At 40.0% G+C, this 12,259-nt stretch overlaps 6 protein-coding genes across 6 annotated transcripts; 5 read left to right on the top strand and 1 right to left on the bottom strand.

Moving 5' to 3' along the window:
• The first annotated feature begins 1,895 nt into the window (after positions 1 to 1,895).
• Positions 1,896 to 2,470, top strand: LOC132259084 (endocuticle structural glycoprotein SgAbd-5-like). The gene is made up of 3 exons (XM_059756628.1): positions 1,896 to 1,907; positions 1,967 to 2,145; positions 2,203 to 2,470. Exons 1-3 carry the CDS (start codon positions 1,896 to 1,898, stop codon positions 2,468 to 2,470), a joined length of 459 nt encoding a protein of 152 aa, XP_059612611.1.
• Positions 2,471 to 3,347: 877 nt separating this feature from the next.
• Positions 3,348 to 4,421, top strand: LOC132259900 (larval cuticle protein 65Ag1-like). The gene is made up of 3 exons (XM_059757714.1): positions 3,348 to 3,533; positions 3,721 to 3,836; positions 3,893 to 4,421. Exons 1-3 carry the CDS (start codon positions 3,519 to 3,521, stop codon positions 4,146 to 4,148), a joined length of 387 nt encoding a protein of 128 aa, XP_059613697.1. The 5' UTR covers positions 3,348 to 3,518; the 3' UTR covers positions 4,149 to 4,421.
• A 26-nt stretch (positions 4,422 to 4,447) lies between these two features.
• Positions 4,448 to 4,936, bottom strand: LOC132259901 (endocuticle structural glycoprotein ABD-5-like). Its single transcript, XM_059757715.1, has 2 exons — positions 4,776 to 4,936; positions 4,448 to 4,714 (listed from the first exon to the last, which is right to left on the bottom strand). Exons 1-2 carry the CDS (start codon positions 4,889 to 4,891, stop codon positions 4,480 to 4,482), a joined length of 351 nt encoding a protein of 116 aa, XP_059613698.1. The 5' UTR covers positions 4,892 to 4,936; the 3' UTR covers positions 4,448 to 4,479.
• Positions 4,937 to 5,461: 525 nt separating this feature from the next.
• Positions 5,462 to 7,172, top strand: LOC132259844 (uncharacterized). Its single transcript, XM_059757640.1, has 2 exons — positions 5,462 to 5,854; positions 6,412 to 7,172. The coding sequence occupies exons 1-2, from the start codon at positions 5,646 to 5,648 to the stop codon at positions 6,689 to 6,691; spliced, it is 489 nt and encodes a 162-aa protein (XP_059613623.1). The 5' UTR covers positions 5,462 to 5,645; the 3' UTR covers positions 6,692 to 7,172.
• A 321-nt stretch (positions 7,173 to 7,493) lies between these two features.
• Positions 7,494 to 8,623, top strand: LOC132260029 (flexible cuticle protein 12-like). The gene is made up of 3 exons (XM_059757932.1): positions 7,494 to 7,911; positions 8,073 to 8,254; positions 8,314 to 8,623. The coding sequence occupies exons 1-3, from the start codon at positions 7,909 to 7,911 to the stop codon at positions 8,540 to 8,542; spliced, it is 414 nt and encodes a 137-aa protein (XP_059613915.1). The 5' UTR covers positions 7,494 to 7,908; the 3' UTR covers positions 8,543 to 8,623.
• A 2,525-nt stretch (positions 8,624 to 11,148) lies between these two features.
• On the top strand, positions 11,149 to 12,226 carry LOC132261340 (flexible cuticle protein 12-like). The gene is made up of 3 exons (XM_059760163.1): positions 11,149 to 11,266; positions 11,602 to 11,726; positions 11,796 to 12,226. Exons 1-3 carry the CDS (start codon positions 11,258 to 11,260, stop codon positions 11,983 to 11,985), a joined length of 324 nt encoding a protein of 107 aa, XP_059616146.1. The 5' UTR covers positions 11,149 to 11,257; the 3' UTR covers positions 11,986 to 12,226.
• The last annotated feature ends 33 nt before the right edge of the window (positions 12,227 to 12,259 follow it).

Here is a 12,259-nt window from a genome sequence, read left to right as displayed (position 1 = left end):
AGACAGTGAAGTAAAGAGTGGACAAAATGATAGTAAAAGTGAGATGTTTCATAGCGAAAACTCATCATCTTGCATTGTTACAAAGACTTTTATTCTTTCAGTTATTCTTCTTGATGTTCATGGTGACTCTGGCAATGAGTATACCAATTGACAGGTTGAAATTGCTGCTTAACAGCGCTGAAAGCACTCAAAGTCCTCAAACAAGTCCTCAAAGCTCAGTCAGAAGTGATAATGGATATCAATTCAGGTAAACCACATCAATAATTTTCTTCGCGAATTAACAATTCCGGGTTCTTGCAGTTATTCTACTGATGATCAATCTCGCGATGAACACGCTGTAATTGTTGTCCACAATGACGGAGAAAAAGCGGTGGAAATCTTCGATGTTTCAGGATCTTATTCCTTCATCGGGGACAATAATCGCAGATACACTGTTGAATACACGGCTGGAATCAATGGATATCGGGCTAATTTGGTGATTTCTGATGCCTCGCCGCCTCCTGCACGTCACATAGATCGAAATGCACTGATTGCTTCACTTGTTGGATAATTTCAAGAATATTACCATATGAAGTTGAAAATTGTTAATGGCTTTTAAATAACATGCAAAGGAAATGGTTTTAATGTGAACGAAGGTTTATTTTATCAGAGAAACATCAGCATTCTAAATTTTTTATTATGTACATATGTAAGATTTTTTATTTCGCTACTCAAATTAATAAAAAAAAACTAGTTTGTGTGCGTTCTTCTCCTTGAAACAAAACATGGGCTCTTCATCTGGCAGAATCATCATTTCGGATCAGTTGCGAAGCACACGTAAGACAGTGAGCTCAAGAGTGGATAAAATGATACTAAACGTGAGTAGTTGATGACAAAAAACTTTTTGATAGAAAAAATTACAACAATTATGTAGTTATGCTTATATAAATAGAATCTTATGCGTTTTTCAGCTTGTCTTCTTGTTAATCTGTGTTGCTGTTGTGATTTTGGCGCTGCCACTGAATAAATCGCCAGACTTGCTAAAATACAGTTCCTCCAGAAGCGATAAAGGATATGATTTTAGGTATTTTAAGAAAAATATAATAAAATTATCTTTCTAATAAATTATTTTTCTTTTCTCTTGTGCTTTTAGCTATTCAACTAGCGATGGTCAATCGCGAGATGAACATGCTGAAGTTCATCTCAAGAATTACGGTGACGTTGATGTCGAATACCTAGAAGTTAAGGGATCTTATTCCTTCATTGGAGACGACAATCACATCTACATTGTTCACTACACGGCGGGAATCAATGGTTATCGAGCTAATGTGTCTGTGATTGATCGCAATTCTCAAAAAGGGGAAAGAGTAGAAATGAAAGAATTTAAGGCAGAGCAAGTAGATAAGGATGAAGAGGAGGATGAAGAGGAGGATGAAAAGGAGGAAGAAGAGGAAGATGTAGATGAAGAAATAACTTTGGAGGATCTAGAGAAACAAGTATTATTAGAACAAGAAAAGTTAAAGGAATTGCAAGGGGAAGAAGAAGTAGAAGAAAAGGAAGAAGATGATGATGAAGACGACGAAGACAGCACTTTTGAACCAATATTGCAAGATATCGATCCGAATGCCCTGAAATCCCTCGTTGGCTAATGTCGTTTGCAATAAAAAGGACGTTCATTTATGAGTGAAAAATCTGCTTTCAAATTTTTAAAATAATAATGATGTATTACATACATATATCACACTTTTCACCCCACTACTGCCAAGAGTGCTAAAAATCATGGCATTAAACATCCAAACTCTTCTGTGTATTCTTTTCCGTGAAATATAATGGGCTTCATTATTTGTAAAATCATTGTCCAAAATCAGTCGTGAAATAATCATAGATCTGCCCAGACTGCTTAGAAATTGTTGAAGATGATACTGAAGGTGAGTGGATACAAGAAGATATACTTTACCAAAAATTGAGTTTTTCGTGCCTTTTTCAGGTTACTTTTTTGCTGATCAATGTGGGTATTTTGGCTTTCGCCCTTCCACTTGACATTCAACCACTTCAACTGAGCAATTCTCGAGATTTCACTCCCCTTCGACTGGGTAATTCTCGAGATTCAGGTTCAGATTTGCTGACCTACCGTTCCTCCAGAACTGATAAAGGATATGATTTTAGGTATGTATCACAATATGATTAAATCACTTTCTACTGTAGAATCTTTTGTGCTTTTAGCTATTCAACCAGTGATGGCCAATCGCGAGATGAACATGGAGAATTTCATCGGAAGAATTACGGTGACACTGATGATGATGAATATTTGGAAGTTAGGGGCTCTTATTCCTTCATAGGAGACGACAATCGCATTTACACTGTTCACTACACGGCGGGAGTCAATGGATACCAAGCAGAAGTGACGGTTATGGATTCTTTTACTCCTCCTTCTACTCCTGCTCCTGCCTTTGCCATCGATCCGAATGCCCTGAAATCTCTCGTTGGCTAATATCGTTTGCAATAAAAAGACATTCATTTATGAGTGAATATTCTGCTTTCGAAAATTTTTTTTTTTAAATATATGATGATTACATATGTGAGACTTTTTACCCCACTACTGCCGAGATTGCTAATAATCATGACTATAAAACATCCAAATGCGTCTGTGTATGCTTTTCTGTGGTATATAAACATAGGATTTAATCTTAGTAAAATCATTGTCTGAAATCAATCGTGAAATAATCGTTCGTCTGGTCAGAAGTTAATTAAGATGATACTGAAGGTGAGTGGATACAAGAAGAAATACTTTACCAAAATTGAGTTTTTCGTGCCTTTTCCAGGTTACTTTTTTGCTGATCAATGTGGGTATTTTGGCTTTCGCCCTTCCACTTGACATTCAACCACTTCAACTGAGCAAATCTCGAGATTTCACTCCCCTTCTACTGAGTAATTCTCGAGATTCAGGTTCAGATTTGCTGACCTACCGTTCCTCCAGGAGTGATAACGGATATGATTTTAGGTATTCCAACAAAAATATAATAAAATATGATTTTCTGAACATTCTCTTATTCTGTGTTTTCAGCTATTCAACCAGTGATGGCCAATCGCGAGATGAACATGGAGAATTTCATCGGAAGAATTACGGTGACACTGATGATGATGGATATTTGGAAGTTAGGGGCTCTTATTCCTTCATAGGAGACGACAATCGCGTCTACACTGTTCACTACACGGCGGGAGTCAATGGATACCAAGCAGAAGTGACGGTTATGGATTCTCTTACTCCTGTTTTTCCTTCTACTGGTACTCGTCCCTCTGACATTGATCCAGGTGTTCTGAAATCCCTCGTTGGATAAACGCTCCTTAAACTCAACAAGATCATATTCCGTAATGCTTCTAAGGTTGCTAATTGGCAATAAATTCACATGTTCACGCTATACTTTGGCATTGAATCTCGAGTTAAGTGAGCTTCCTTCTGGCAAGCATCATACTTTGGAGTCAGTCGCGAAAAATACTTGCGTGTTCGCGGGCTGTTAAGACAGTAGATGGAAAGGTGAATGATGACAGTGAAAGTGAGTAATTATTATGAAAAAAAATACCCCAAAATTATTGCGAAAGAATTGTACAATATTTTGACGTTTGTGATCAACAAATTCCATTCTGCATTATTAAAATGCAGATAAACAAGCGTCTTGATAAGAAATCCAACCCAGAAGTTGTGCAATTATGAATAAATCAAAATTTTACGTGATCTTTCAGTTCGTCTTCTTGCTGCTCAGCGTCAATGTTGTGGCTTTGGCTCTGCCTTTGAATTACTATGCTCCGGATCTGCTGACCTACAGTTCCTCAAGAAATGCAAATGGATATGATTTCAGGTGGCATTTAATCGATGGTATTTTAAAACTGCTTTACATTTCTATTTCTTCTTCAGCTATTCAACTATTGATGGTCAATCTCGTGATGAACATGGCGAAATTCTTCCCCTGAAGGACGGAGAAAATGAGATTGAAGTATTGGAAGTCAGAGGCTCTTATTCTTTCACGGGAGACGACAATCGCATCTACACTGTGAATTATGTGGCTGGAATCAATGGCTATCACGCCAACACAACAATTACAGATGCTATTCCTCATGAAAAAGTTACAGCTTTTGTTGCTCCGATTGTTCTAAAATCCCTCGTTGGATGACAATAAAAATGATGACGAGTCTCTGAACTTCTTTCGATATAATTCATTATTCTGTGTCCAGAATCTCTTGCAATGACAAATTGGTGGTGAAAAGGAGACAAATATTTTGAAGAATTTATGGTAATTCCCGATCGCGTCTAAAAGCCATCCCGTGTCATGAATCCGACAAAAGGAATTTCTCACTGCCAGACTTGTCGAAAGATAAACAAATTGCGCCCGAACATCCCCCAAAAGCTCTGCATAACATGAAAAATTGCCAAGTTGTTCTGCGCCGTGACAAATCTCGCGAATTCTTCCGCGGAACGGATTTCTGATCATTCGCTCTTGCCGCTCAGCCGACCAGCGAGAGCAAAACGTTGCGGTCCAGCGGTTTTGATGAGAACTTCTTGCTCATGATCAAGACTTTTGGCGCGTAGCCGCGACGATCGGCTCTGTACATAACGATGTGCATTGTGTCGCTGCTGTTGTACGAGTAGGAGCCAATGACGACGAGCTCCTCGGCGGGGGTGCCAGGATTCATGAGGATTCCCATCTCTTCCCTCATCTGTCCATCGCTGGTTTCATACCTGAAGAAGTACAGCAGCGAAATATGTTGGAAAACCACGTGATTTCCGATGAGAAACTCACTTAAAGTGATAAGCTTCCTTCATGATCATGTTCTCGTAACTCACAAGCGAGGAATCCGCCACTATTTCGGCTATGCAAAGCAGCACAACGATCGATATCTCAACGCAACGTCTCATCACTCTCGCCAGAGAAATGCTTTGGTGACGAGATCCTCCTACAATTGCCTACCGAACACTGATTATGCACGCCAGGCGCCGATCGCATGCAACCTCTTGGTATCATTTACGGTTGTGATAATTTATTTGCAGATAAAATACTAATATCATTGCATAAAGTGTCTCGCAACGCACTTCAGAAAAAAACAGACATCCATTCAAGCTGACGACGATAGAAAAATGTCTCCAAAGACGAGAGATTTATACGCCACACGCCTTGTCAATGGTTTAAATGTCGCCTTCTTTGGCCTCAAAAAGCCTCCCAATTTGCACTGAATTTCCTCAATTATCACACAGCAGTAAAATTGCATTGATGCTGCATTGAATCATCTGCCTAAAACACCCAGCGTAGAGGTCGCGAATAGATTTTTTTCCCGTCGTCGCACACAAGAAGCAACTCTCGGCGCAGTAATTGAATAACGCGGCGCGAGTAAATAGCATAATTATTGCACGGTGATTTGCTGGGAGAGAACCTGCTCGGGAGGATCGTGACAAAAAGCGAGCGAGCGAGAGAAAAAAAGATCTTTGAGTGTCCATTATCGCTGGATTGTGCCCATGCATAGTGCGGAGAAAAAAGGCTTGTCTTTTTGCTGATTCTCTCGCATGTCTCAGTATGAGGTTTACCTCTAAATATTAGTCTTGCCCGTGGAAGCTCGTCAGTTGATCGGGGCTTTCTCTGCGAGAATATTCCTGTGCGTGCTCGCGTGGCAGAACCATGAATCTCTGGGCGCTCATCGCGGTGGTGCTGGCCAGTGTGGGTGTCCAGGCGACCCGCGACACACCCCTGCGCCTGGCCGGGGGCAACTTCACCATCGGACACCTGAGGACAGTGTCGGCGGCGCAGAATGCAAGTGAGAAGCCCGCGGTGCTCGAGGTGGTCAATCAGACGTATTCGCGGAATGATCTTGGGGAATACACGATGTCGTAAGTAATTTGAGGCATCACAATGGGAGCCTTCTTTCATTGCTCTCGCGTGTGCGTGAAATCCGGCAAATGTCAACAAAATTTAAGACAAACTCCCAAAGCTTTGTGCTGGAGAAAAATCACTTTTTAATTGTGGAGTTGCAAAGTGACTAGATAAGAGATCCAAAAAGCTTCTTTTATTGATATTTTGTCGCTTTGGATGTTCAGACAAATTCAATTCTCGTGAAAATCAACCTTCAAAAGTGGATCGAAGAATTTTAGTCAAAATTTTCAATTTTACTGGACACTGTACTAAACTTTGTACTAAATTCATTATTTAAATCTCTGTAAAGTGAAAAAGAGTGTCAAAATCTACTTTGCCTACTGAAAAATGTCACATTTTGTTTTAGTACTTTATTTTCAAAAAGCAATCCTGTAAATCTACAGAATTTAAAGCACTGATAAGTCAATTTCTTTCGCTTCTCTCGCTCAGTTTCTTCTCATTGTTGGCAAACTTATTGTTCAACATCTACAATCTAGACAATTTCTCACAATTGACTATTCAACTCTGTTTGCAGATATGTGTTGAACGATGGCAGTCGTCGTGTCGAGGTGGCAGAATTTGAGGAGGTCGATGGCACAAAGAAGTTCGTAATTCGTGGGTTATTCACCTACATGCAGAATGGCATCGTCAGGAATGTTCTTTACAAATCCGATGATACTGGTTTCTACACTTATCCCGATCCCACGGCGGTGCCCGAAGACAATGTCCTCTTCTTGCCGCCGGAATCGTCGAACGAGTGCGTGAAGCAGAACACCTGCATAGACTCCAAACTGCTCACCATTCTCGTGGGCTGACGCGCGCCCAAAGGATCCCCAGCTAATTGTGGCGAATCTGTGCAAATCATGCTCAATAGCTCAAGTACTTCTCCCCCGAGCGACTGGGCATGACCGGTTTATATTTATTTATTCTATCGAAGCACCGCGAGATTTCAATGATGTCCCCTCCTCGCGACTATCTGCAGCGAGTCAATTCACTTGCGATTTATTAAATGCCATAAATTAACACATGTTAGTGGATGATGTAGAAAATTGGTGGATTTCTCTGTGACCGAAATTTTAACGCTGAACAGCGAAAATGCGGACTTTTCCTTTCACATCCACATTTCAAGCATGTCTTTGGCAGATGAAACGCATTCCTGAAATTCCTCTAATCATCTTCTCCGCAATACTTATAATATATAATCTGTTATTTTTGCAACAAGCAACATTAATAATTATGTATTTTAATGGAATTCATCTTAATTTAATGGAATAAATATTATTGTTCTGACAATCATAAACATGTTTTGCCCAATGTTCAAAATCTCAAGGAAGAACAACAAAATATGACAATGTGTGTTGAGGAAAACCTTGCGCATCAAGAATCAATCATATTAAATTTAATGTTATTGCAATTTTTTATTAGGTAATCTCCGAAACACGCGGATAACATATTAACAGTGCGAAAAGTTCAATGCAACAGAATTTTCTAAACTTCTCTAATCATTTCTTAAATGTCTTTTTGTTTATCTTCTCTTTATTAATTTCCCACGAATTTATGAGTCTTTTTTTCAATGACTTATTTCCCCCTCTTTTTGAAATAGTTTTGGACAAACGTGAAGTCTTGATATATAATTTATATATTAAGATCAAAAATGCCACTCCTCTAGAAGTTACCTTATTTATCAACCTGTAACCAAAAAGTGGCCAATCTTCCTCAATGATTTGAGATATATTTGACCACTCACAGTCATTAACATAGTCATTAATAGTCAATCGGTAGTTTTCATCATAAGAAATGATATTTGCACGACTTGCAACCGGAGTATTTTGTTAATTTTCTTGGATGAAATACGAAAAAATCAAAATTCAAGGCTTAAGTTTAATATCTCATGGCGTCCAATCACGATGAATGGAGATTGTAAAACCTGACTAAAGTGCCTCGAATCTAGCCGACAGAACTCAGTGGGAAATTTGGTTTAGCCGAGTGCAGATCGTGGGCTTTTGTACAGAAGGAGATCACTTGTGAAAAGATGGTGAGAGTTCAATTGCATCATTTGGTCATTTGGTAATGTGTCTTGTGCGTTGTTTTGTGCTTGGGAAAAGGTCAAGGTGACATTCTTGCTGCCTGCGCATTGTTGAGTTTTTGGAGAAATAAATGAAGCAATTTTGGGTGACTTTCATGACTTGTTTACAGGTTAAATCACTGCATTTCTTCGCCGTCCTGTTCCTGACCTTCGGCATCTTCACCGTCACGCGAAGTGCATCAATCTTCGGGGACGATGATGAGGACAGTGCAGATCCCGAGCCTATCAAGGACAACGAAGTCAAAGTCCTTTTCAGAGAGGATTCACACACAGAGACTGGATACAAATATGTGTAGGATTGAGTGGAATATCCTAGATTTTCTCAGCCTAACGCTTTTCACTGTTTAACAGGTACGAACTGAGCGATGGCACGGGAAGAGAGGAAGTCGGCACGATCCACAATCGAGGAACTGACCAGGAATATTTGGAAGTGGCGGGATTCTATCGATACACAGGACCCGATAAGTACATCTATCGCGTCGACTACACTTCTGGTCCTCAAGGATATCAAGCCATGACCAGTCGTTATCACTCAAAGAACAGAATTTCCCCAGTCGCGCTCAAGTCTCTTGTCGGCTGACAAAGTCGCCTAACCTCAATAGATTGTCCAATTTCCTTCAAGAATTGTCATGAATTTAACAAGCAGAAATACACTGAAATTCCCACAAGTAATTTCCAATGCATTTCTTTCTCTATTTCACTCGAAGAAGCAATTAATTTTGATAGTCTTTGATGCATTTTCTGCTCATTAATCGCATTGATTTCGTGATGCCTCCAATAAATCCAACGACACGTCATTACTTAATACCGCGTTGAATTAAAATATAAATCTCGTTTTTCTTTGCGCAAGTTTTTTCGTGTGCTGGATTAAATCAAGCGCTAAATGATACAATAAATCGCGTCAAAGACGCACATTGAACTTGAAAAATGTAATTCACTTCCTGCCAATCAATTCTGCTATGATTTATTATCCAAATTGCAATGAAAAAAAGTACTTCTCGAGGAGTTCAACTTTCATTGCCCTCCAGTTGAAATGCAATTGACTCACTTTTACCCGCGCTGTCAATAGAGTGAAGAGTGAATTTTATTTGGTCTCCTTATGCAATGAAGTAATGCAAATATTGTACATTTTTCTGACCATTCCATCATTCTCAAACAACTTTCTGACTCTCCTCTAGAGTTTGCTTGAAAGCGCGCGCGTCTTGCGCCTTAAATGCCTCACAATAAGTGAATGAGTAGCAACATTTCATCCTGCATTATGATTTATTTCGCATAAAAGCGCAATTCTTTTCATGTCACCTCCACAATTGGTCATGCTCACGAATTATGAAGCCAACAACCTCAGATTCACTTCTTCCGGGAGTTTGTTGAGGGAATTTCGGTGATTTTGAGAGCCAAACTTTGCGCGCTCATCCTGAAACTTTTAGTGAAAAAGAATCTCAAACGAAATGGAAATCAGCTTCATTACAAATTCACATGCACTCTTCACTGCAATTACCAGTCATTTTTAGAGCTTCGTGCTGGCTTCTGCATAAAATAGGCATTTTTATGAAATTTGAAGTTCAATTGTGGTGCGATTTTTGCATATATAAACTGGTTGGCTTCGCGCCGTAAGCGCAAATGAAATGTGTGTATTACATTTGCACTAAACCAATTACATCATAGGTCAAGCAAGATTCACTTTCCTATTGACAATAAAGATGATCGTGTGTGGCTCTGAATACATTGATATTTCGCACCATCACAACTCTGTGGCAAAGGCGAAATTTTGCACGCTTCGCGATTCGTGGCGGCTGAATTTACACCCTCGAAAAAAGATTCACTGTGCGCATGATGAAAGACATTCTCGCGATTGGGATGAATTTCGAGAGCACAAAATTACAAGAGAACAAATCTTTTGTACCACTTGCAACAATTGCTCGCGTGGTTTTCGTATCGGATTTCATAAGAGGAGAAAGATATCTTAATTCGTGGTGAGCAAATTTGTTCATTGATTTCCCCTATTCATTTCACGAGTGGCGTTTGTCTTTTTTGCCACCACCACTCGATGATTATTTGCTGTAAAAATTGAATAATATTCATTAAAATCACCTTCTCGAGAGAAAGCCAAAGCCAAGAAGTCGCGGGGCGGCCGCGAGCAATCATATCTGTGTGATCTGCTGAGGCAAATTGGAGGATTTGGAAGCTGATCACTTGCTTTGCATTGGCGAAGCGCACATGATGAGGAAATCTCTGTTCAACTGATGCGCGAGTTGCCTTGATGAGGTGTTAAAACCCTCCAGCAGGTGATTATTTTTTATCACAAGACATTCTTTGGCAACTTTTCGGGAGATTTTGCAATTTGCCACTACCCTGTTTCTCATCTGAACACCTCCACAGTCGCTGAGCGGCGCAAAAACACACAGTGATGCGCGCAGAAGAAATGCTGGTCAAAACCACCTGAAGAGTACTTAAAACCAATTGCTTCTTCAAAGTTATTATGCTATTTTTAAGGTTAAAATAACTCTTTAATTCCTCTTTTTTCTTTGCAGTGTCTTCAGAGTGTTGCAAGGACAGCTGAAAACCTGACTTTTGCTTTTTTGACGTTCATTTTTTGTTAATATCTTGCAAAATTAATAAGACTACAAGTAGAATTGTAGTAATGTTAAGAAATTTTTCTAATTTATGATTTAAGATTACTCTCTAATTTCATAATATTTGACATTTTGCTCTAATCTTAACGATTTTTATTATATTTTGATATTTACAAAATTAAATTCCGAACTTTATTGTGCTTTAAATTGTTTGTAACATTTTCTTAAAAGTCATTCCTTTCTGGAAACTGAAGTTTTAAACCTTTTTTCACAATCGACTCTAACCTTCTCTCAAGTCGCACAAGAATTTTGTAAAGTCGTGAGTGAGTGCAGAAAAAAGCTGTGGAAGATTTTAGTATCGGTGATTTCCAAATCCAGTCGATTTTTTCCCAATTTACTGTCCAAATGCTGTGCATTTCGCACCGCCATCATGATGAATAATACAAATATTGCTGTGTTTTGGAAATAAATAAATTGAGTACTTAAACGCCACTCTTCTGCTGAGTCGACTTCTTGAAGATGGATCGGTCACTGCGGTGGGGAGATGTACATAGTTAGATAATTGTACGGGTGCTCCGTGTCTTCGGAGGTGGTGTACTGTATAAAAAGAACAGAAGATGAGATGCTCAATTAGTATTCGCTGCATTTTGCTCCGTGTCGCTACTCGTGAACCGCACCGCACCTTCTTTTTCGGATACCCAATTTGTCACCTGGGATAAACCATGAAGACCGTAAGTGCCAGTGCCCGCTTTTCGGGTGGATCCTCTAATGGGAAGGTGTGCGCTCTGTGCTAGAGAAATTATAGCTCGGCCAGATTGCAACATGGCCGTGGTTTCTCCATAGTCATGCATCAAATTTCGAGAAATTGCGCAAAAGGAGTGATTTGTGTGGCCATTCAATTTTTTTCCGCGATATCGCCTGGCATTAGCAATAGAAATGAATGCGGGTTTTGGGCAAGAAAAAAAAACACACACACACACACACGGCAAACAAAGCACAACAATCGAATATTAAATCGATACGCGAACTTCGTGTCAATTAATTCGCAATTTCTTTCTATGTCCAGATCATCATTCTGGCTGTTGTTGTTGCCTTCGCTCTGGGCGCCCCACAAGCTGTCGACGATTCCCGCAATGCACAGATTCTGCGTTACGAAACGGACAATATTGGCGTTGATGGATACAGATATGCGTAATAATCGATAGAAATTATCTGATAAATTCCCTTTTTTTGCTCAGCACCTCTTCTGTGTCTCAACAGCTTCGAGACCAGCGACGGCATCTCGCGACAGGAGGAGGCTGAGCTGAAGAACGTCGGCACGGAGAACGAGGCCATCTCCGTGCGAGGATCCTACAGCTGGGTGGCTCCCGACGGCCAGACCTACACCATCAACTTCGTGGCCGACGAGAACGGTTACCAGCCCGAGGGCGCCCACTTGCCCAAGGCCTGAGCCCCAAACTAACCCCTTCAGACAGCCCGAAGAATGCGCACAAAACCACCAAACATCTTCGCATCAATCTCTCCAGCCATTGACAAATACTCAGCATAAATGTCATGAAAGACATAAATTTGCTCTCTTCGCCATTCGTTCTGTTGTAAAAAGGTTCCAATTGGAAGAAGTTTTAATTGTCATTTAAATATCAGCCAGAAGAGTTATACTGTGACATGAATAAATACACATATAAACACAACATTGTCGATTGTCGTTCTTGCACGAGTGCTAG

Source organism: Phlebotomus argentipes, unplaced genomic scaffold (assembly GCF_947086385.1).
Source record: "Phlebotomus argentipes unplaced genomic scaffold, Phlebotomus argentipes genome assembly scaffold_18, whole genome shotgun sequence".
In the NCBI taxonomy this organism is placed as follows: Eukaryota; Metazoa; Arthropoda; class Insecta; order Diptera; family Psychodidae; genus Phlebotomus; species Phlebotomus argentipes.
This window is presented reverse-complemented; position numbering and strand designations above follow the sequence as displayed.